Raw genomic sequence first — 24072 nt, forward strand, 5'->3', positions numbered from 1 at the left:
ACAAGGGCTTCTGGGAAACTGAGCCCAATGCAAAGTGAACAATTTACAATTTAGGCATTTAGCAGACGCTCTTAATCCAGAGCGAGGGGGTATAGGGACAATCTTAGCTCGCTTTGCTCTTTTTCTGTGACCCGGATCGAGGAAGTGGCTTTTTTGGTCGGCTCAATAACAAATGATGGGAGTGTTTTATCATGGATCAATGGCGCAAATACTTCGGTGTTATGCTCCAAAGGTAGCGACGCTGACGGTATGTTGTCATATTAGACTATACCATGTGGAATGTGTTAATGATTAATGAATAACTAAAACTGTGTTCATTTTGTTGACTAAGACTAAAAGACTAATCTTTTTGATATTTAGTCCACCAGACTAGACTAAGACTAAACAATTTCAGATGACTAAATAGGACTAAGACTAAAATGGTGGTGTTATTCAAAAGACTAAGACTACATCCATTTGCTGTCAAAATTAACACTGGAATGACTAAGACCAAAATACTAAAACACTAAGATTTTGATTTGAGTTCGACTAAGTCTAGTCTAAAACATTTTAAATTACTAAAACGGGACTACAACTATTCAAAAGACTAAGACTAACTCAGAATTTGGTGTCAAAATTAACACCACACTAAAAGTCAGGGGCTCGAAGTCATGTGTCCACTGGGGACGGATCATCCTGATCCACAACATCTACGATTAAATGTGATGTATATCAGTGGTTCCCAAAGTGGGGTCGGGGGACCCCTAGGGGTCCTTAAGAGGGAGTTCCAGGGGGTCCCCAGCTAAATGATATACTGGTAGTTAGGAACCAAATGGACAATTATGGGTCTGTAATTTAGAGTGTACAAATGGAACCAAATGGACCCGCTCCATTTGTACACTCTGAGTTAAATTAACTTTGATTTTACAAACATGCCATTAATTGGGGGTCGCGACCCCCAATTAATGGCATGTTTATCTATCTAGAGATAGAAATGCCATTAAATGGGGGGTCCATATAGCCTAATGCATGTCAAACTGGGGGTCCTTAAATTTAAACGGGTTGAGAATCTACTGCTAGAGCCGTAAACATCTCTTATGGGGGTCCCTGGGATATCTTTTCAAATGGGGGTCTGCTGATTAGTGTCAATTTGGGGGTCCTTGACATGAACACATTTGGGAACCACTGATGTATATGACAACCGATCTGTCTGAGTCCAGTCTCTGATGAGCCTATGACCATCGTATAGTTTGTCTTTGTACTCCATTGAACACTTAGGGCCGATTGATACTCCTATTTTAGAGACGAATAACAGTCGGTTCGGCTCTGTAGAGCCTACAATGTGACATAATTTGAGGTTCGGGGGGGGGAAATTTCTGACGAGCCAAAATCATTTCGGCACTACAGCGCCGAAACAGCGGTAAAATAGGAGTATGACGGGCCCTTACCATATCGTTAGTTGTCATGGTTTCATAACATTTACTCAGATCTTGAAGTTACTACAAATCTGTTGATACAAGTATCCGCTTAAATGCCCAAATTGTCATTTCTGACAGGAGACAGTGATTGTAGCAAGGAGACACAGATAGCTGATGGCTCTTGCAGACAGGCTGAGCGAATCAATAAACTGCCAAAACGTGGCCTACAGTCACAATAATAACTCTACCTGCACTAATCCAAGACTGCCACAGTCTGACATCGGAATCAATTGAAACTACACTTGACGACCACAGTTGAAACCTATTGTGCTTTCACTCGAATGGTCACAATACTTTCGCATTCGATCTGCCTATTTCCGACGGGTATACAAGTCCTGACTGAGCTCTACAGGCAAAATGGTATTTAAAATATGTTTTTTTTTTTTATTAATGACATGCACGGAAGAATGATAATATCGGAAACACGATATGGTTGTATAGTTACCGTGCTCAGCGTGAACGGCGCATATATCTGGCACATCTCTCATGTCCACTCCATGTTCGTTTGTATGTTTTCAGTGAAGCACTTTGTTGTACAAAAGTGTCACGCAAAAGTAGCGAGTGGATCTGCTTTTCTTTTCGCCATTCGTGAAAAAAATATGGAAAGTGAAAGTGGTCGAGTGTGTGTCTGGGTTTGTATAAATGTTGTAGCAAATAGTGCAACGCCCTGAGCTGGTATCGAACCACCAGACGATGACGATATACAGCGTGTGACAAATCAAGAACAACGGGAATACATTTAAACATGGTGGTGTGCAGAGTGCCTCAGGGTTGTTGGGGTTTTTCCTCATACTTTGGTAATTTTGGTATTTATTTATTATTTTTTTCCAGGATGTTGAACGCAAATCAACCAGAGAGGCTTATGGAAAGGTAATGAGGGAAAAAAATGCGGTTGAAATCCCACTCCTGAACATGGTGGTTTGCGATTGGTCAAGCATCGGTCGTTGGTAATAATGATCTTGAAAAGCGTTGGCCGTATTTGAAATATTCAACAAATGTTTTTCAATACAAAAGGTTCGATTCCTGCTGGGGACTCTTTGGGTGTGTTCTCTCCTCCGCGTCATCAGTGCCCATACCCGAGGCGGGATTGGCGAAAGAGCTTTTCTGTTGGGAGTTTGCATGTTCTCCCCGTGTCCCCTACGGTACTGGGTAGGTACCCTCACAAAAAACATGCAGTAATCCTGGCCTCAAAACTACCTCGATTCCCCTGGCCAGCCGGGGCGCCTGATGGAGGGGAAAGCGCTATGTCCGGCCGGGGGAAACTCTCCCCTGCCAGGTGAAAAGAAGTGGCTTGGACTACTCATGCATAGAAGGAAGCATGAGGTCAGTCCACTGCCCCCCCCCCCCATGGGATTTATTTTTTAAAGAAAAATAGTTTTTCAAAATAGCAAAAAAAAAAAGGAATAGCATTGGCTAAAATAGAGCCATAACAGCTGCTTTCAGACAACCCCCCCCCCCCCCCCAATGTTCCAGCGACCTGATGCAGACCTTCACCACCACACACATGCAGGAGGTGGCGCTACAGTACACCGTAACATCCCCAGTGTTCACATATCTGGTCAGAAACTCAATAGTTAACTCTATGAGTTCAATGAACACTCAAGATGTTACACTGTACACTGTCCACATTTTTCAAATGAAAAATAAAAATAAGAAATAACTCCCCCTCGGCCTCAGGTCATTGACAAAGAAACTGACCCGTTAAAATGACAGCAGGTGTGAACGCAAAAGTGCAAAAACAATAAATAAAAAATAATCGTCAACAAAAACACAGATGAAGTCAAGGTTTGGTGTTTCTTCCATTCCCTTTCGGTGGCTGTGCGGGGCGCTCCCACGCCAAGTTCAAGAGAGAGAAATTTTTGTTTTTCTTCAGCTTACTCTAAAAAATATAAAAAATAGTATAATAATTGTACCGCTATTAAAAGACTGGTAACATCAACAAAGTTATACTTTTTTACTACGAAAACCTCTTTGTTTGTTTTTTTTGTTTTTTTCATATTTGATTCACGTTGTCCTTTTTTCCATTCTCTCTGTCCTTCAGTCGAGTGAGTCGTTGATCCCCCCTAAGCGACCCCCCGCCACACACACACACACACACACACACACACACACACACACACAAATCAGGAACATCACAGCAAAGTGTTTGTTCGTGTTGATCAAGCGATCGTTCGCATTGATCAACGAGTTGTTCGTATTGATCAAGTGAATTGTTCGTATTTATCAATGAGTTGTTTGTTATGATCAGTGAATCATTTGCGTTGATCCGTGTGAGTCCTTCGTAATGATCAGTGAATCATTCGCGTTGATCCTTGTGAGTCCTTCGTAATGATCAGTGAATCGTTTGCGTTGATCCATCTGAGTCCTTCGTAATGATCAGTGAATCGTTCGGGTTGATCCATCCGAGCCCTTCGTAATGACCAGTGAATCAATTGCGTTGATCCGTGTGAGTCCTTCGTAACGATCAGTGAATCAATTGCGTTGATCCGTGTGAGTCCTTCGTTATGATCAGTGAGTCTCCCAGACTCACCATAAGTGATATAGTCGCTCTGACCGCTATGACCCCTATAGCAGTAGCGGTCAGTTGTGGATCGGTTCGAAACCCTGCAACTTGGATTCAATACACCACAGAGGTTAGAGAGAGAGAGAGAGAACAGGGATGTCAAGACTCACAACATCCCTGCTGTCTTTTATTCCGCTAAAAGGCAGAGCCGACGTGGAAGTCGGACAGACGTGATTTGTATTCCCGCCGTCGTCGTTTCCTTGTCTGGCTTTCTGTGTCGCCCGGCAAAGGACTCTCCTCAGCGAGGGCAGGATAACAATAACGACGATAGTAATAATAGTATTGTATTAAATAATCCACGCTCGTTGTGAGGACCGAGCTGCGTTATAGCTTTTTGTTCCCTTGCGTACATTCAGTGAACAAATCCACGTCCGGGGTGGGCAGGGCGATGCAGAGGGAAGGGGTTCGTTCGCTCGTTCACGTTGCTTCATTTCCGCCCCCCATGCAGGGGGTTTCACCCCCGCCCGCTGCTACGGGACGGGCAACATCTCGCGGCCCCTCTCGGGCTCGCCTCCGCCGGACCGCCGCGGCGGCGACTCCCCCCCCCGGGCCCTGGCCGCCGGCGTGGTCGGCTGGAAGCCGTTGGAGGCGTTGACGTTGGCCGCTCGGGTGGCGCTGTCGTAGGAGGGCGGCGAGGAGGTGGAGGAGGCCGTGGAGAGCATGGTGTCGGAGCGCTCCGTGGCCTGCAGGGCCACCGAACACCCCGAACCGTAGTTCTCCCGCATCATGGCGGCGATCAGTCCCTCCTTCTCCGGAGCCGCCATTGCCTCCTCCTCCTCCTCGGCCCCCTCTTCCTCCCCTCCTCCCGGCTGGTGCGGCGGGGTGGTGATCTGCCGGTACAGGAAGGCGGCGGCCTTCATCTGCTGCCGCACCAGGTGCCGTCTGAAGCACCTGCCGAAAGAAGAGGTATGAGTGCGTTAAACAGATTCAAGATTGCTTTATTTGTCGTCAACTGCAGCAGCAGAAAAAACACCAAATTATGTTTCTCCTAGTTAAAAGACAACACAGACTCATACAAGAATAAATATATCAAGTGCAAGACAAATACTACAAAAACTACAGGAATTCATAAAAAAAAAAGCATAGTCATATAAATAAAATAAAAAAACGTTTAAAAACTGAACATAGAGTTCATGTCATCAGTTCATGTCCTATCTACCAGGGAGTTTAATTAAAAGTCTTCCCAGAGGGCATATCAGATCAGGCTGTGAGAGGGGTGGTGGGTGGCCATCCTCACTGATGCCGGTCGCTCTCCTCATGCATCTCTGCTGGTACTGTATATGTCTGGTACCGTATATGTCTGGTACCGTATATGTCTGGTACCGTATATGTCTGCCAGGGAGGGCAGCGAGGTACAGATGATCTTGTGACTTCCACTAATCCCCTCCCTCCCTAAATATGTGTGGCCACTTCTTATTGGTCAGTTGGCGGCACCTCGTTGGTAAACATGGGGCGTCCATGTTAGAGCCGTGCCAGTCTACAGGAGCTGTGCCCAATTAATGTATAAGATATGTTCCTCAGGACGTTATATTTTATGATATAGCACCCCGATCGCACAGAAAATAGTATACGGTATATGGGTCGCATTGTGAGCTTGTAGATTAGCTATTTTTAAAAGGCCGAAATGTAGTAACTACTGTAGTAACTTAAAGTTTTCAAATAATTGTCGTGGAGTAAAAGTACAATATTTGCCTCTGAAATTAAGTGGAGTAGAAGTAAAAGTACTTGAAAAGTACAACTACCTCAAAATTGTACGTACTTATAAGTACAGTAACTTTGAGTAAAAATAGTTACTTTCCACCACCGCCTACTGGACATGTTTTTTTTCCCCACCTGCGTGTACCCAAGCCCCCACTAAGGCTATCCAACGTTGAAGCTGCACCTACTGGCGAAAAGTGAAACTGCAGCACGTTCATGGAGGTGGACGGACGTTCAGTGGCGTCCTGTGCGTAACGTGCGTCATCCCGGCTGCTCTTGCGCTCGCTCCAGCCATTGAGTTATAACGGTAGTCTTCCGGGTGCTTCAAAGCGCCACTGAGCGACTTCTATTGAAATGAATAGCGGGGAGGGGGCAGGGCTGTCACTCCGGCCCTCCCTCTTTCATTTATAACTCCATGTGTGTACCTTTGGATGACGCTGGCGGACACGTCTTCCTGCTTCCGCCGCAGGGTGGTGGTGATGGGCTCGTAGGAGATCTTGGAGGGGTTGGCCATCATGAACTTCTCCTCCATCTGCTGCTTGAGGGCGTCCATCTCGCCCGACTCGCCCAGCACGCGCTTGGTGAAGGCGAACAGGATGTCCAGGCAGTGGATCTTGTCGCCGCTGACCATGGGCAGGTCCATGGAGATGAGCTTGATCTTGTTGGGCTTAGCGATGCCCAGCGGCTCCGACAGCGTGTCGGCGAAGTCCGACAGCGCGGCATACTCGATGAACTGCGTGGCCTCCGGGTCGAACTTCTCCCACACCTTTTTCCGGAAAAAGCAAAAGTGAACGTTTCATTTCCTCTTATGCAACGTTCAAGAATCAGTGACGTATACAAGCACGCGGAACGAAACACTGATTTCACTTTCTCGCTGCAAAACTGTGCTAATAATAATAATAATAGTAATAGTAATTAGTCTAGTAGCCAGAGCCCCATTGTGAACCCGGTACATGTTGAGTACACCAAGGTTTTATGTTAGAAATGTTTAGTATGGGTCCCCAGCATGTAGAAACTGCCGGATGCTACCTTGCATATGTTGAGCAATTTTCATAATTGGCATAATATGTGACCATACCATTAACAACCTATAGAAGGCAACATATTCAAAATGTCATCATGCTTTAGCATGCGTTGTGGGCATGGCCGTTTTAAGCCCAATGAGTGTTTCTTTTGCTAAACAAATGCTTGGAATGGATTCAGCATCATGAAAACCCCCTAGTTTGACACGTCACATGCTAGATAAAGCATGATGATTTTTTTAAATATTTTGCCTTCTATAGGTTGTTAATGGTATGGTCACATATTATGCCAATTATGAAAATTGCTCAACATATGCAAGTTAGCATCCGGCAGTTTCTACATGCTGGGGACCCATACTAAACATTTCTAACATAAAACCTTGGTGTACTCAACATGTCCGGGTTAATTTTTTGGCTACTATAGGCTAAATAGTAATAGTAATAGAGTCTGCCTGTGACATTAACTCACTTTGGATAAAATATAAATAAATTCCGTTTTTCGCCACTTCTCTCCTTCCCATGCCATACCGGAAGGCAGCGTTCAGGATAAATGCTTTTTTTTCCGAAGCCTCCTGAACTTGAACACAGCATTTTTTGCGTTGAACAAATAAGTAGAATGTCGTACACACCGCCACTGCGTGAAAAGTGTTAACGGGGCAATTATGGACACTGCATTTTGCCCGTAAACTCAAGTGTAGCGGGCATATACAGTTAATATACGGTAATATACAGGTGTGATGGTACAATTCGGGAGTTTACCGGAGTTTGTTGGAAAGTTTAACGGGAGTTTCCTGTGATATACACATCCGCACATTTCCACTAGCTAAAGAGTGCTGGGTTGCGCCCCGAACATAGCTCTCAACGTGTGGCGCTGCAACGCGTTGTGAGCTTGTAGATCTTAACGGGATTTCAGCCCCTGCCTCTTTAACACTCTCTGCATGTCCCTGACACACACGCACACACGCACACACGCACACACACACACACACACACACACACACACACACACACACACACACACACACACACACACACACACACACACACACACACACACACACACACACACACACACACACACACACACACACACACACACACACAGAAGTATAAAGCGTGCATGCACCGCACGACTCGTATATTATACCTCGTAGAACATCTCAAAGTCGTCCTCGCTCAGCGGCTCCGTGCTCTCCTCCGTGGCCACGCTGAAGTTCTCCAGGATGATGGCGATGTACATGTTGACCACGATGAGGAAGCTGATGATGATGTAGGTGACGAAGAAGGTGATGCCCACCGACGGGTTGCCGCAGTCGCCCCGGGCCGAGGTGCCCGTGTGCGGGAGGCCGGGGGTGCACTCATCGGGCGAGTTGATGAGGATGGGCAACAGCAGGCCGTCCCAGCCCGCCGACGTGGTGATCTGTCAGTGGGATTGGTTGATTGATTGATTGATTGATTGCCATGGGCCTATTAACCCATGTAGGACTGAGGCCGAATCTAGAAACAGTAGGACAGTTTTCTGAAAAACCTGTTTCTATGTCAGTGGTTCTCAAACTATTTCATGTCAAGGAACCCAATAATTATCTGTATTTGGCTGCGGACCCCCCCATCTGAAAATAGGTTGTTCCAGGGACCCTCCCCCAGAAGCAAATATTTGAGTTAAAAATATATGTGGCCAAATTTGACTGAAGGAACTGCCATTGTATTTTTTTCATGTCATATATGAAAGCATGGAATCATGGGTTAAAATTGACATATTGGTTGTTCAGTTTGACCCACCAGTTTTAGAGATAAGGCTTATAGAGTAATGTATTGCAGAAAAGTAGAAAACAGCGAGAAAGGTTGAAAGGTTCACTTCTGTGGTCTCTATACAACAACATGTCTAAGCATTTATTATGTCGATTTCAGCTCTGACACATATTTCAGACATGCTCTAGTTTGTGAAGAGTCTGCCTGTGCTAATAACTCATTTTGTATAAAACAAAAACAAAAGTTAAGCTGGAGGTTGCGCGACGGCAGGCTCTCAGTCAAATCTGGTCACATTTGTCACTGCAGGTACTCCTACTGGGGGTGGAGCCTGTCAGCAGGGAGTGTTGGGGCGGGAGGACTATGGGACGAAGCCTTTACGTCCTCCCGGTGGGGGGGACGCCCACTGGCAGGTGAGTCAGTACTAGGATACGTATACAGTACAACAACATTGACAACACACAGAAATGTGTGTGGGGAGGAATCAATTAGCACAGTGGTTCTCAGCCTTGTTCACATCAAGGCCTATTATGTATTTGGCATTAGAGCCACGAGACCACCATTTGATGAATATTTATAGCCTCGTAGACCCAAAACTCAAAGTGTCCACACTCCACAGTATATACATATAGGAGAGATAACAGGTAAGCCTTGATCAAAATAACAATTCTTCTACATTCTCTAATTGTGTAGACTTCTTGTAAATTAAGTAATGCAGTAATGTTTAACAGTAATGTAACACTTGAGAGCGTATAATGAAAACAAACAGACCTGTATGGTGCATTTGGTTCCATTTTACACTCTTAAGTAAAGGGTTCATTTGGTTACCAACTATCCATTTAGCTGGGGACCACCTGGAACCACCTCAAAGGCCACTGGTTGAACATGACAAGTCGGGATAAAAAAAGCCGGTTAAGAAAAAGGCCCCAAAAACATGCAAACTAAAGTCGGAGAACACACCTGGAACAGACAGAGCATGCTGTTGCCGAACGTCTCGAAGTTGAACATGTCGTCGATGCCGGCGACCTTCCGCACGTAGGCAAAGTTGGCCATGCCGAAGATGGCGTAGATGAACATGACCAGGAAGAGGAGGAGGCCGATGTTGAAGAGGGCGGGCAGGGACATCATCAGGGCGAAGAGCAGCGTGCGGATGCCCTTGGCGCCACGGATGAGGCGCAGCACGCGGCCAATGCGCGCCAAGCGGATCACCCGGAACAGCGTCGGCGACACAAAGTACTTCTCGATGATGTCGGCCAGAACGATGCCTGGTGGAGGGGAGAGAGAGAGAGAGAGAGAGAGAGACACAAGTACTCAGTGGTTACTGGTTATCAAAGCAGGGTCACTCCGCGGGGACCTCCCAGAGGTGCTTTCTGAGGGGGTTCCCGGGGGGGTTCTCAGCCAAATGTACAGCCAAACTACAGTGTCTGTGAGGTCTGCCTGACCCATTTTGAGATTTCTAAGTTGATTATCTTTGCCCGTGGAAGCTCTCAGAAGATTCCCTTTCCACGACTTTCCCTGAAATATTCGATGCAAATCATCTCGGTTTCGTTTCTCATCTGAAACATTTTCTAAATGTGAATTTAGGGCTATACTTTATGCCAGTTCTGCCAGTTCGTTTTCGGTTCGAAATGAGCCCTGGCTGGCCCCCCTATCCTCCCCCCACTTCACACCTCCAGACAGCCCATTGTTCATTGGGGGGGGGGGGGGTGTCTGGAGACGTCTGGAGACCATTTGATTGATTGAAGTATTTATTAACAGTTTGCAGAATTACAGTACATTTCAAGCACAACTCAAGACAAAAACATTTGCGGAATAACACATTGACGTGTGAGGTCAAGTGCAGTGGCGACTTGAAAGGCAAAATGTGTTTATTTAGCTGGCATAATGAGTTAACACATACGTGAATGTAATACATCATCTCGTCTGCCTCTGCCCGTCTTTAGCAACACATTACAGTCCCTCGGTCGGAGTCCTATAATGGCCAATCACATGAATTCTCTGTTCCCCACCAACCAATCACGGTGGCCGTGTGAGGTCATGTATGCTATATGATGATTGATGATAGAGTTTTATGACGGCGTTGTTAATGAAGGGACATCGAGTACCAAGCCACCACTCCTCTGTCTGTAACCTCTCTACACCATCTGTCTGTCTCTACATCCATCCATCCATCCATCCATCCAATACTAGGGACTTTAAGCAACGACGGCTATGGCAGCCCGCTCCGGCAACCGGACATGGATCAGTGCTCGATACATAAACCTGCTTGCCGTCGCAGCCCTTTCTACTACGGTACACTTACACGTATAGTGTCTCCAACGCCAAACCATGTTTATTGAAAGTATAGCTGTCATACATTTACACCGATTGCTCCAGCACCTCTCTTATGCTGCGTGATGTGTTGACATACTCTGAATGAAGAAATAACACTAATACCATTATGTCATATTAACCATGTTTATTTAAACGTTTTTAGAATAATGCCCTGCAGACACCGGGTGCGCAGAGACGCGGCACAGCTGGAAAAAAGAACAGTGGTGTATCGGCGCGTCAGGCGAGGCGTCAGTGCGCGTCGGACGCCACCGGTGTGGGATAGGTCCATTGAAAATAACGGAGGCAGCTGTTTTGACGCGCGGCGTTCGCAGACGGTGTGTGCAGGGCTTGACACAGATTGCTCCAGCACCTTCCTCTTTCCACTGCTGATCATGTCCAGCGCATGTAAGAATTAAGGAATATCGTCAAGTTAGCTGACGGGGTGTTTAAAAATTTTTTTTGTTTATGTTTGACACTGCATAGACACGTCGCCATGGGAACCAATGTATGCTTAACGATTTTGACAGCTACGGCGATTGCGTCATATAGCGTACTTCCGCCTAGCGGAGCCGTCCTGAAAACCGTCGTTGCCTAAAGTCCCTACTGCCTGCATGTCTCCGTCTCTGCATGCCTCCATCCATCCATCCATTAATACTGTCTATCTCTGCATCCATCCCTTCCTCTACTAAATAGAGATGTCAGCTCCCCTCCTCTCGCCCCCTCCTCTCCTCTCCTCTCCTCTCCTCTCCTCTCCTCTCCTCTCCTCTCCTCTCCTCTCCTCTCCTCTCCTCTCCTCTCCTCTCCTCTCCTCTCCTCTCCTCTCCTCTCCTCTCCTCTCCTCTCCTCTCCCCTCCCCTCCCCTCCTCTCCTCTCCTCATCCACCATCCCGGCATGTGTCTGTATGAATTATGGTTCGTAGAATGCAGAAGGGATGGGGTAAATCAAACCCTCTCTCTCTCTCTCTATCGCGCACGCACGCACACACAGCCTGCACTCAACCTACATATAGACGCACGCACGCACACAGACACACACCATGTCCATCATGTGTGATTTGTCTCTGGGGATTCGCCCTGTGACACCACTGATTACTGCCGTTACCTTCACCCCTCCCCCGCGGCCTTGTCCTCACACACACACACACACACACACACACACACACACACACACACACACACACACACACACACACACACACACACACACACACACACACACACACACACACACACACACACACACACACACACACACACACACACACACACACACACACACACACCACACAGCATACAGTACATAATTGCTCACAGTGCAAGTATAACATGTGTGCGCACACACACACACACACACACAGCCTGCACTCAACCTACATGTAGACGCACGCACGCACGCACGCACGCTCACGCATGCACAAACGCACGCACACATTCAGGACCATTAGGTTCCTTCTGATCTGTTGTTTTAGCAGAAGCCTGCTTATCACAGCGATGCAGAGGGCAACATTCATGATTGCATTTAGATCAATTACAACGAAGGCTTATAAACATGTACAACCTGACAATAGAATGCAGAGAGGAGACAGTGTAGGAGAGACAGACAGTAGGACAGCTGAGAGACAGACAGTGTAGCAGAGACCAGACTGTAGGACAGCTGAGAGACAGACAGTGTAGGAGAGACAGACAGTATAGGACAGCTGAGAGGGAGACAGTTTAGGAGAGACAGACCGTAGGACAGCTGAGAGGGAGACAGTGTAGGAGAGACATACCGTAGGACAGCTGAGAGGGAGACAGTGTAGGAGAGACAGACCGTAGGACAGCTGAGAGGGATATATGCGTAACACTTGTCAACCATGAACTTGAAAAATGGGATAAACACCACATTGAGCCTCATGCACGACATATTTAGCTAATTCACTCTACGCGCAGGTCGAGACGAATTGGGACGGTTAATTATATCAAAGTTAAAAAGAGAGCGTGCATTTTATTAAAGCACCTAAAAGGAAATAAGTGACCCAGACACAACGGTCCATAACAGGAGCCCTACTGTAGCTCGCACACAGTGGAACGCCAGAGAGTTTGTCTGGGGACTCCGCGCACCAGTGTTGAACTATATGGAAACTAAATAAAAACTAAGCTATGATGACTAAACTGACACTAAATATACTGAGAATTTCATCAATTTAGACTAAAACAGAACAATAATGTGCACAACAAATTCCAATCTGGCTTTAGGAAAGGTCACAGCACAGAAACAGCACTTGTAAAAGTAATGAATGATCTTAGGGTGTCTGCTGACAAGAAACATGTATCCGTTCTCTTACTTCTAGATCTAACGGCTGCATTTGACACGATTGATCATTCAATTTTAATACAGCGTCTGGAGCACTGGATAGGCCTGTCTGGTACGGCCCTGTCCTGGTTTTCCTCCTACCTATCAAACAGAAGTTACTTTGTCAATCTAGCCGAGTTTGACTCAGACAAACACGACATCAGTTCTGGTATTCCACAGGGCTCGATTCTTGGCCCTCTGCTTTTCTCCTTGTACATACTGCCATTGGGCGAACTCATTACCAATCACCAATCATTTCTATGCTGATGATACCCAACTATATCTTTCTGTGGCTCCAGATGATCCCTGTGCTTTAGACCCGCTGTTGACCTGTCTGTCTAGCATCAAATGTTGGATGAATGAGAACTTTCTCAAGCTAAATGAGGATAAGACAGAAGTTATCATAATCGGTTCTAGTGAGCAGAAATAATCAATAATAAGCAGACTTAGCAGCCTGACTGTAGAAAGTAACAGTACAGTAAAGAACCTGGGGGTTATTATTGATTCTGAATTTAATTTTAATTCACACATTAATCATGTTACCAAGATTGCCTTTTTTCACCTTAGAAATATTGCACGAATCAGAGCCTATTTGTCCTTGGACGATGCAAAAACGCTAATCCACGCCTTTGTTTTTTCTCGGCTTGATTACTGCAATGCACTTTTTTCAGGACTGCCTAAGAAAACAACTGACAGATTACAACTTTTGGCATCACTGCACTGGCTTCCGGTTGTTTTTAGGATTGATTTTAAAATGATTTTACTTGTCTATAAAGCTCTCAATGGTCTCGCGCCTTCCTACCTACATGACTGCCTGCCTAAATATGTCCCAAACCGCCCCTAAGGTCTTCCACTGCTGGCCTGCTCGATTTGCCTAAAAAAATGGCAACTAAAAAATACGGGGAAGCAGCTTTTTGCTTCTACGGGCCGTCGGCATGGAACAAGCTCCCACTGTACCTTCGTCAGGCAGCCTCTGTAGACATTTTTAAAGCTCAGCTCAAGACCCACTTCTACAACATTGCTTTTAATTGATCTTTTATTTTTTTATTTTTGTTATTCATGTCCTCACTGTATTGCATTACTGCTTGTTTTTTAATGTCGTTGCCTTGCTTTTCTTTTATTCTCCATTGTTCTGTAAAGCACTTTGAGCTGCATTTCATGTCATGAAAGGTGCAAATAAAGTTTTATTATTATTATTATCATTAAAATGTTAGGAAGGGACTAGTCAAAAGATCCAGTATAGCCATTACACTTGGTTGCATGCTGAAAATAGCAGATCTACAAGCTCACAACGCGTCAATCTGCTATTTTCAGTGTAAAATTAGCCATTATGACGGCATCAAGACCCGCCAAAATACATTTTAGTCGACTAAATCCCCTGTATATTTAATCGACTAAAATCTTAGGATATTTAGTCGACAAAAGAATGTCTACTTGCCAGCCCATAGAGCCCCATTGTGAACCCGGACATGTTGAGTACAACAAGGTTTTATGTTAGAAATATCCCCAGCATGTATAGAACCTGCCGGAAGCTTACTTGCATATATTGAGTAATGTTCATAATTGTCATAATATGTGACCATACCATTCACAACCTATAGAAGGCAACAGAAAAAAACCATCATGCTTTTAGTAGCATGTGGCATGTCAAACTAGGGGGTTTTCATTATGCTGAATCCATTCCAAGCAAAAACAACACTCCTTGGTGTACTCAACATGCCTGTTTTGCTGCCAATTTGCTGCCAAAAACAACACTGCGCACCGCACGAACACAAGCACAGCCACCAGACTACAGAAACCCTACTGTACTAAACTAGATGTTAGTTCAGTCATAGTCTTTTGAATATATATATTTTGTGTGTTTTAGTCACATATTAGTCATCTGAAATGTTTTAGTGTTAGGCTAGTTTTATTCGACTAAATGGCATAAGATTTTAGTCGACTAAATGTACAGTTGATTCAGTTGACTAAAATGTATTTTGGTGGTCCTTGATGCTGTCATAATGATTAATTTTGCACTTGCTGAAAATTGTGAGCTTGTAGGTCGGCTATTTTCAGCATGCAACAAAGTGTACAATGACTGATAGCTTACTGGATCTCTTGTCCACTAGCCTCTTCCTCGCATTTTAGTCTAGTTTTTTTTTTTTTTTATAAAATTGTTAATATATTTAGTCTTGGTTTTATAGTCATGATAGCATAGTTTTCATTTAGTTTCCGTCAGTGAAAATGTCAACGAACATTTTCTTGTCATACACTGACACGAAAACGCGTATTCAGGGCGGAGTCACCACCCCCAGGGTGAATTGTGCTTTGCTCTCGTTCACTGCAATGCAATTTGCGGCATTTCCAAAACAATATTGCGCAGAGTAGCGATTATCAAACGTATTTGCAATGCCATACGTTGAAAGATCTGTTGCCCGTGGACAAGGCACGTTACCTCCGCAAGTTAGATATTATCGGCATAGATGTTTGTCCGTATGTGATTAAGGATTGGAAAAAGTTGCATTGGCAGCCATAGAAAATTCTGCCCAGGGTAAAAAAACGGATGTGACGTTTTTGGGCGTTCCTGTCTTGTTTCGTGTCAGTGTATAGCATTAGTCGACAAAATCAACACTGACACTGGATAAAACTAACCAAAAAAGCAGAGCAAAATGGTATGCTATTTAGCTCTAAAACCAGATTACCTGAGCACTGTGACTGGTCCAACACCAAGGAAAGGAAAGCCTTGACTATATTACTATACAGCATGTGTACGGACTCGGTGAGTGAACACATGTCTCCCGACGGAGAAAGGCCACCACAGGCTGATGTGACTCCCAGGAGAACCCACCGCTCACGCAATGAGGTGGAAACCGGGCTACACGGGAGACACACACCTCTTGCAACCACCCGAGGAGAGTGTTTGGTACAACAATGTGCCAGCAGCACAGACAGAAGTAAGATGAGTGAACTGTCGTGACAGCTCACTGTATTCCTGCACTCGGTATACCGATTGACCTCAATATGTAGAAATAATCTATACGAGTAGAGCAACTACTATATGGCGTGCCTTTACACTAATATCACGATACCATATGATGCACGATATTGGGCACTTATATATGCTAACTTATATAGCATTTTATGTAGACATAGCACATTTTAGTATATGCATAGTTCATTATATAGATATTCCACTGTTCTTAGCATATGTATGATTCATGATGAGTATTTTTATGTTTTTGATGTATTACCATGTCTTGTGTTCCTGCTTACTGTAAATCCCTCTGGATTAATTGGAGCGTCTGCAAAATGCCTACATTGTAAACCGTGGGCTCACTATATCAATACAATATACCGTATATATATTATTTTTTTGTATTTCTTTCAATCAACATTGGTATCATCTCCAGGACCTCCACATACAGATAAAATAAAATAAACCAAACCAGTGGTCTCAGAACGTTTTAGCTCAAGACCCAAGCCAGTGAAAATAGTCTAGCAGCGAATGTGAATTTTGCTTCCGGTTAATTTTGGGGTCTTCAATACAAAAGTCCCCCGCTTCATCCGGTGGCAGTATAAAGCAATGGTTCCCAAAGTGAGGTCGCTTAGCCAGGGGTCCGCGAAATAATTCAGATTTTTCTCCAATTTCTTTCTTTCTTTTTTTTTACCAGTGAATTAAGGTATGTGTGATATGTGAGCTTACCATAATCACAGTAATCCTAAATCATATTCCATCATTCCAAGGGCATTTGGATAGAAATGAAACAACTCCATGCAGTCACTTTCAGTTATATAGTGCTGCAGAGGCTGAGTGTCTGTGGCCAGCTGATGGTTGTTGATGCGTAATTGATGCATCAAAAGGCAATTATGTTTCTGCACTGTCAAATAGGTCTTTGAGAGTCTTTGGAAGTTTGGGAACCCCTGGTATAAAGGACTATACAGACTGAATCGACGCTGGCAGTCAAAGAGTTTTAAGTACAGCACTTTGCATAGATGTACTTCAACACTCGCCATATTCAAGTGGGTGTGTTATGAACATTTATCATTCAAAGGTCAGCCAGAAGGACCCCTGCTCCACTGAATAGGCGTCTCTGTCTGTGCCTGTCCGGAAAATCTTTAGATGACCGCTGGCATATATAATGGGCCGCTTGCCATTGTCTGTCTGTCTGTCTGTCTGTCTGTGTGTGTGCGCGTGTGTGTATGTGTGTGTGTGCGTGCGTGGGTGGGTGCGTGCGTATGCGTGCATGTAATTGGGGGGCTATAGCAAGGTGAATGGGTGATAGTGAAAACAATTTGGGCATGCGTGTGTGTGTGTGTGTGTGTGTGTGATGTACAGTATGTAGGACCTTGGTACCTTGGGGACATCAAGGCCAATATAGGCTGGCCTCATTCATCACACGCACGCAGACACACACACACACACACACACGCACACGCACGCACGCACACGCACACGCACACACACACACACACACACACACACACACACACACACACACACACACACACACACACACACACACACACACACACACACAGCAGAACAACAATGCATTATATGTAGTAAATGTGAATGTGTATAAGCATAAAAAGTGAATAAGGGCAATTAGTGAATAAGGGGTTATAAGGGAATGTGAGTTATATGGTCTTATTTTAATTTGAATAGGTGTAATAATTTAATGTGACTATGGGCAATAAGTGAATATGAATTAGGGGAATATTTTAATTTGAATAGGGGTAAAGGTGAATGTGACGTTGGGTAATCATTGAATAGAGCGTTGCAGTCCCGCCCCCGACCAGGGCCCATGCAGGAAATAATTCCCCGTTCATTTTCCCCATACTTTTCAAAAAGTATTTATTTAAAGACGTTTACGCTGCGGACAAAGCCAACTCTTGTCGTGACAAATCACGACAATAAACTCAATGTTTTGGGCAGATCAAATAATTAGTAAGAAGAAGGGAAAAAAAGGCAGGGTACAACACTTTTTGTTTTGTTTTTCTTCTTACTACTTATTTGATCGGCCCAAAACATTGTGTTCATTGTCATGATTTGTCACGGCAAGAGTTGGCTTTGTCCGCAGCGTAAATAAATACTTTTTGAAACGTCTATGGGGAAAAATTAACGGGGAATTATTTCCTGGGCCACTCATCGTTCTGAAACGGGGCGGGACTGTGACGCTCTATATATGGGGGTCCTTGAGGGAGTTCCAAGGGGTCCCCAGCTAAATGATAGTTTGGGGAAAAGAATTACCCTTATGGGTCTGCAACTGAGAGTGTACAAATGGAACCACATGTACCGGGTCCATTTGGTTCCATTTGTACACTCTCAGAGTTAAATTAAGATTTGATTTTACTACAGTATATACAGTACATTGGGGTCCCAGATATAGAAATGCCATTAAATGGGGGTCTGTAGCCTAATATGCATGTCAAACTGGGGGCCTAGATTATTCTCGTGTAGGCATATTGATTTTGAGCTGTTTCCTCAATGTGGACGTGGTGCAACTGGTACAAGTTGCAACAACCTTTGCAGGGAACATAGCAACGCATTTATTGCACTTTGCGTGCTCAGAGTCATTTCCCTCTCTGTTAACCGCACTTTGGAGATCTCTTCGACATACTGTCCCACTCGCTCCGCAGTGGTGACCGGTCGCTGAATGCGAGAACATCCTCCCCGACCCCACTCACTCACTCATGTATTTGGGGTGACGTCACCCCAGGCTCTGCTTGCATGCATGCACAGACACAGCGGAGTTAAATGACGACTGATGAGAACCGTTTGGGGAACCGTTAATACAAAAACGATGGAACCGGCTCCGGATCCACAATGTCGTAACAGAGTCTGAAATGGACCCGGTTCCGAATCCCAACCCTACTGTTCATTAATATGCTCCTGTCTAAATAAACAAAGTAAAGTAAAGTTATGCTGTTGATCTAATGTCTTTGTTATGCACTGCTCTGGGGTTTGTTGTTGATATCTGAGCTGTCTCTCTGTTCACAGATAATCTGAGATGTCAAATGTGATATGATATCACATCAGCAGAGCCACACCGCCATACTAAATGCAATAGCTTTGCAATACACGGTTAATGGTCACTCTGAGCTGAAGTGTTTCAATTACGTAACTATAACGGACGGACGGACGGACAGGACACTCACCCACGACGGACAGGATGACCACGACGAAGTCGAAGATGTTCCAGCCCACGGTGAAGAAGTAGCAGCGCAGCGCGATGATCTTCACCGTGCACTCGCACGAGAAGATGATGATGAAGACCAGGTTGATGTTGTTGAGGATGTACTCCATGCGCGGCGACTGCTCGTCCGTTTCCACCATCATGGTGATCATGTTGAGCAGGATCAGCACCATGATGATGATGTCAAACGCCTGCTTCCCCGCCAGGTCGAAGAAGAAGCCCTGCACGTTGTTCTGCGGGGGGAGAGAGGGCGGGAGGGAGAGAGTAAGACAACTAAGTAAGACAGAGTTACGTCAAGTAACTAAGACAGAGTAACAGACAAGACATACTGTTAATGTCTGTTTCTATCTTAAATCCTATTATTTTAGATTGTTTATTATATAGTATTATAATACAGTAGTAGTGTGGAGTGAGTGTGGAAATATAGTGGCCCTCTGGAGCGAGCATGGAAATATAGTGGCCCTCTGGAGCGAGTGTTGAAATATAGTGGCCCTCTGGAGCGAGTGTGGAAATATAGTGGCCCTCTGGAGCGAGTGTGGAAATATAGTGGCCCTCTGGAGCGAGTGTGGAAATATAGTGGCCCTCTGGAGCGAGTGTGGAAATATAGTGGCCCTCTGGAGCGAGTGTGGAAATATAGTGGCCCTCTGGAGTGAGTGTGGAAATATAGTGGCCCTCTGGAGCGAGTGTGGAAATATAGTGGCCCTCTGGAGCGAGTGTGGAAATATAGTGGCCCTCTGGAGCGAGCGTGGAAATATAGTGGCCCTCTAGTGAGCATGGATATATTGCGGCCCTCTGGAGCGAGCATGGATATATAGGGGCCCTCTCCATCATCAAAGCTGTCCATGCCTGATATAGCGGTATGTGGTCTTACCAGAGGTCTAGGAATGGGTTTCTGGGGCTTCTTCGAGCCCAGTTTCTTCATGGCGTTGTAGTACTTCTTCTGTTCCTCCGTCATGAAAATGTCCTGTCCTCCTAAGTACGGGCACACGCACACGCACACGCACACGCACACGCACACGCACGCACGCACACACACACACACACACACACACACACACACACACACACACACACACACAGTTATATTCCCCGAAGAGACAGCACGTTGACAGCATCATCAGCCGAGCTCTATAATCACTCAGCCGAGCTCTATAATCACTAATCACGTGAAGTGAGGGGCGACCACTGTATTTAAATCGGCCACATGACGTCTTACGTCGTCATTTAGTGCCCTAAACAAACATTAACCCATTCAGGTCAGGGTACCCCTTTTGGCGTTTTAAGCATTATGTCATACTTTAGCTATATTGAAAAAATAGTAGATCTACAAGTGCATAGCGCAGCACCGAGTGCCGCACCATGAGCTTGTAGATCTGCTATGTTTGAAAAATCGTGAAAATGTGGCGCAAAACGTTGAATATATTTGCTTCTGGGGGGGTCCCTGGAACAACACATTTTCAGATGGCCGTTCGCAGCCAAATACAGATAATTCAAAAAGTTGAGTAACACGGAGATGGGTTTTTCAGAAAACTGAAGACATTGTTTCAGAATCGGCCTCAGGTCTAAATGGGCTAAACAAACATAGACTTGCTAGCAGACAATTTACATTCCCTGGAAAGTAACAGTTTTTGAGAAATAAGTGCTGACTGGCCCCGTTTTATTTTAGCAGTGGGAACAGCGAGGAAGACGCGAGTCCTTTACTTCTCCTGGGTTCACAATGGGAAGAGACAACAGGCACAGAATAAAACCTCTGAGCGACATAAAACCATGCACTGCTTTTCAAAGTGGGGTTCGGGCACCCCCCAGTGGTCTGCCAGTGAGGAGCCGCCCCTCCACCGGGAGGACGTGCTGTTGTATCCTACTGGCTCACCTGCCAGTGAGGAGCCCCCACCGGGAGGACGTGCTGTTGTATCCTACTGGCTCCCCCGTCAGTGAGGAGCCCCCACCGGGAGGACGTAGTGTTGTATCCTACTGGCTCCCCCGTCAGTGAGGAGCCCCCACCGGGAGGACGTGCTGTTGTATCCTACTGGCTCCCCCGTCAGTGAGGAGCCCCCACCGGGAGGACGTGCTGTTGTATCCTACTGGCTCCCCCGTCAGTGAGGAGCCCCCACCGGGAGGACGTAGTGTTGTATCCTACTGGCGCACCTGCCAATGAGGAGCCAAGTGTGTTTTTATTAGGCTACATATTTATTTGGTGCTTATCTTTCGTTTCTGCTGGTTGAAGTTGTCGATGATGACTCCGATGAAGAGGTTGAGGGTGAAGAAGGAGCCGAAGATGATGAAGACCACAAAGTACAGATACATGTAGAGGTTGATCTCCTTGATGGGTTGTTCCTCCACCTGCCACACGCACGCACACGCACACGCACATGCACACGCGCGCGCACACACACACACACACACACATACACACACACACACACACACACACACACACACACACACACACACACACACACACATACAGTTAACTCACTATTGTACAGATTGACAGATATAGAGTTGGACTGACTGGACTTGAACTTACAGCGCGAGAGTCCACAGCCGCGTACATGATGTCCATCCAGCCTTTGAACGTAGCCTATAGGAAACACATAAGAGCATGTTCATGTCAACAAAGGCCTCAATAGTCATATACGTACATTTCTGTATCATCATTAACATTCTTTTTATTTTTACTCATGTATTTATTTATTTCATTCATTCCGACTGTGTGCCAATCTTTATGCTGAGTGCTGAAAGGGAAACTTCACCCTTTTTGCAAAAGAATCATGTTAATGACAAATCTCGGTCTCTGTCAGCCCTTCGACGAGGAAACACCGCTTAGCGTTGGACTTCTGCCCAGCCGCCTATACGTTCCGTTATCTTAATTTTGTTAGTTTGTGTTTTCGTTCTGCTTGTCTTTAGGCAGGAGTGTTAGTTTTGTCCCGTTTAGTTCTGTGTAGCTCTTGTTTGTTAGGTTCAGTTGTAGTGTTGTATTTGTTGTTCGTTAGGGATTTGAGTTAGTGTTATTCGTCTGGCCATCATCGCCATTTATTTTGTGTTCCGTTCATTCATCACCCTGTAATGTAAGTCATTCCGTCCGTCAGTGCTCACAGAGGCATTTCCTTTACAAGTAATACTTCAGGCACGGCCCTTCTTACAGGCCAACAAAGCAAAAAAAAAAAAGAAGAGATATTTCACTCTGTCCCAACTCTTGTCTGCCCAGTGTCCCCCCAGGGCCTCCCCAGTGTCTGCCTCCCCAGTGCCTCCCCAGTGTCTGCCTCCCCAGTGCCTCCCCAGTGTCTGCCTCCCCAGGGCCTCCCCAGTGTCTGCCTCCCCAGGGCCTCCCCAGTGTCTGCCTCCCCAGTGCCTCCCCAGTGTCTGCCTCCCCAGGGCCTCCCCAGTGTCTGCCTCCCCAGTGCCTCCCCAGTGTCTGCCTCCCCAGTGTATCTCTGATGTCATGGACATTGGGCTCACTTCCTTGCTGCAGGACTACAAGGAGGAGCAGTGCACCAAAGCATTATGGGAAGCCCTGATGAAGACCGGTATAGGTCGAAACATGTCTAATAAAGTTGTCCTCCTTTTTAACTATGCGTTGTGCTCGGATCTCCGCTTTTTTCTATAAAAGCATTATGGGAATTGTAGTCCAAGTGAGCCCAGTGTCGATGACATCAGAGACACATTTTACACACATAAAGACCCCCAGGAAAAGTGTTCTAAATCTTCTAAACAAGTTTTTGTTTGTCGTTTTGTCCTTTCATGGCCACCCTGGCCTGACGTTCTAGGCTTTTCCCAATTTATACTGACATTTATATGGAGTTTCTGTAACAATCAATTTGTCATTAATGAATAATGCGCACCTTTTTCGTTACCAGTGTTGATGGTTCAGTATATACTTAGTGTGTTACTCCTTAGCCTCAAGACTCCGCATAAGGTTGTGACACACTCCAATGCATGGCATTTGAAAATTACATCGCATGGCAGCCAAGTTACATCATGACAAGGTAACTACACAACCCAAACCTTTACCAAAGTGTCCTTGCCCTTTATATTGACACTGAGGAGAGGGGGGGGGGGGAGAGAGAGAGGGGGGGGGGGGGTTGTTTATGACACTATGAGGGCAGACTGGTTGCCTTGGTAACACTTCAGCCTCCATTGTGATTTTTATCAATGAGACAACAAGCCACGTCCTTTTATGGACTTCCTGTTCCTGAGAGAGAGAGAGAGAGAGAGAGAGAGAGAGAGAGAGTGCTTGTGTGCGTGTGTGCGTGCGTGCGTGCGTGCGTGGGGAGAGGTGGTTGAGTAGGAACTCCAGAAACATGTAATTTTGTCCGTTTTGAACATCATACGATCAATCACTTCACCACAGTTCAAGTCCCTCTCGGGGTCTTGTTAATGCAATCTTTCGGTGAGCACTTATAACAAAGTTGAACGACACAATGAGACAGACACAATTCAGAGTTTCAGAATATTGGAATAAATGTATTTGAATACGGAGACAGTAGTGAAGTACATGGAACACCATGTACTGACTCCACACATCTCAGTTAGACTTCAGCTTAAATACATTACTACCCCCCTCAGGGAGTAGGTGGGTCTTAACACATGCCAATGAGAAGACCCCTCCAGACCACACAAGGCAGGTCAAATGTCAGTGGGGACAGAAAACAGGTGGTTTGGTTTATGATTTCCTTAAATGTACAACTTAGGTATTCCACATTTCCTTGACAGTCTGCAAGCAGTCGGGCCCCCCAGGGCCCCCAGTGGCACACACCATTATC

The 24072-nt window shown here is 45.6% G+C and overlaps 1 protein-coding gene across 1 annotated transcript in view; it reads right to left on the bottom strand.

The window, feature by feature from the left end:
• LOC310867596 (sodium channel protein type 3 subunit alpha-like) overlaps nucleotides 1-24072 on the bottom strand; it is a gene marked incomplete at both ends in the record, with an annotated part of 191259 nt that overhangs the window by 18859 nt on the left and 148328 nt on the right. The window contains 8 exons of the mRNA XM_083777711.1: nucleotides 4495-4911; nucleotides 6144-6484; nucleotides 7888-8160; nucleotides 9447-9751; nucleotides 19272-19542; nucleotides 20181-20281; nucleotides 21508-21649; nucleotides 21837-21890. Coding sequence (XP_083633837.1) covers nucleotides 4495-4911; nucleotides 6144-6484; nucleotides 7888-8160; nucleotides 9447-9751; nucleotides 19272-19542; nucleotides 20181-20281; nucleotides 21508-21649; nucleotides 21837-21890 — 1904 coding nt within the window. The remainder of the gene's footprint in view (nucleotides 1-4494; nucleotides 4912-6143; nucleotides 6485-7887; nucleotides 8161-9446; nucleotides 9752-19271; nucleotides 19543-20180; nucleotides 20282-21507; nucleotides 21650-21836; nucleotides 21891-24072) is intronic.

The sequence above is a fragment of the Protomyctophum parallelum genome, assembly GCF_964188405.1.
Source record: "Protomyctophum parallelum genome assembly, chromosome: 12".
NCBI classification, from domain to species: Eukaryota; Metazoa; Chordata; class Actinopteri; order Myctophiformes; family Myctophidae; genus Protomyctophum; species Protomyctophum parallelum.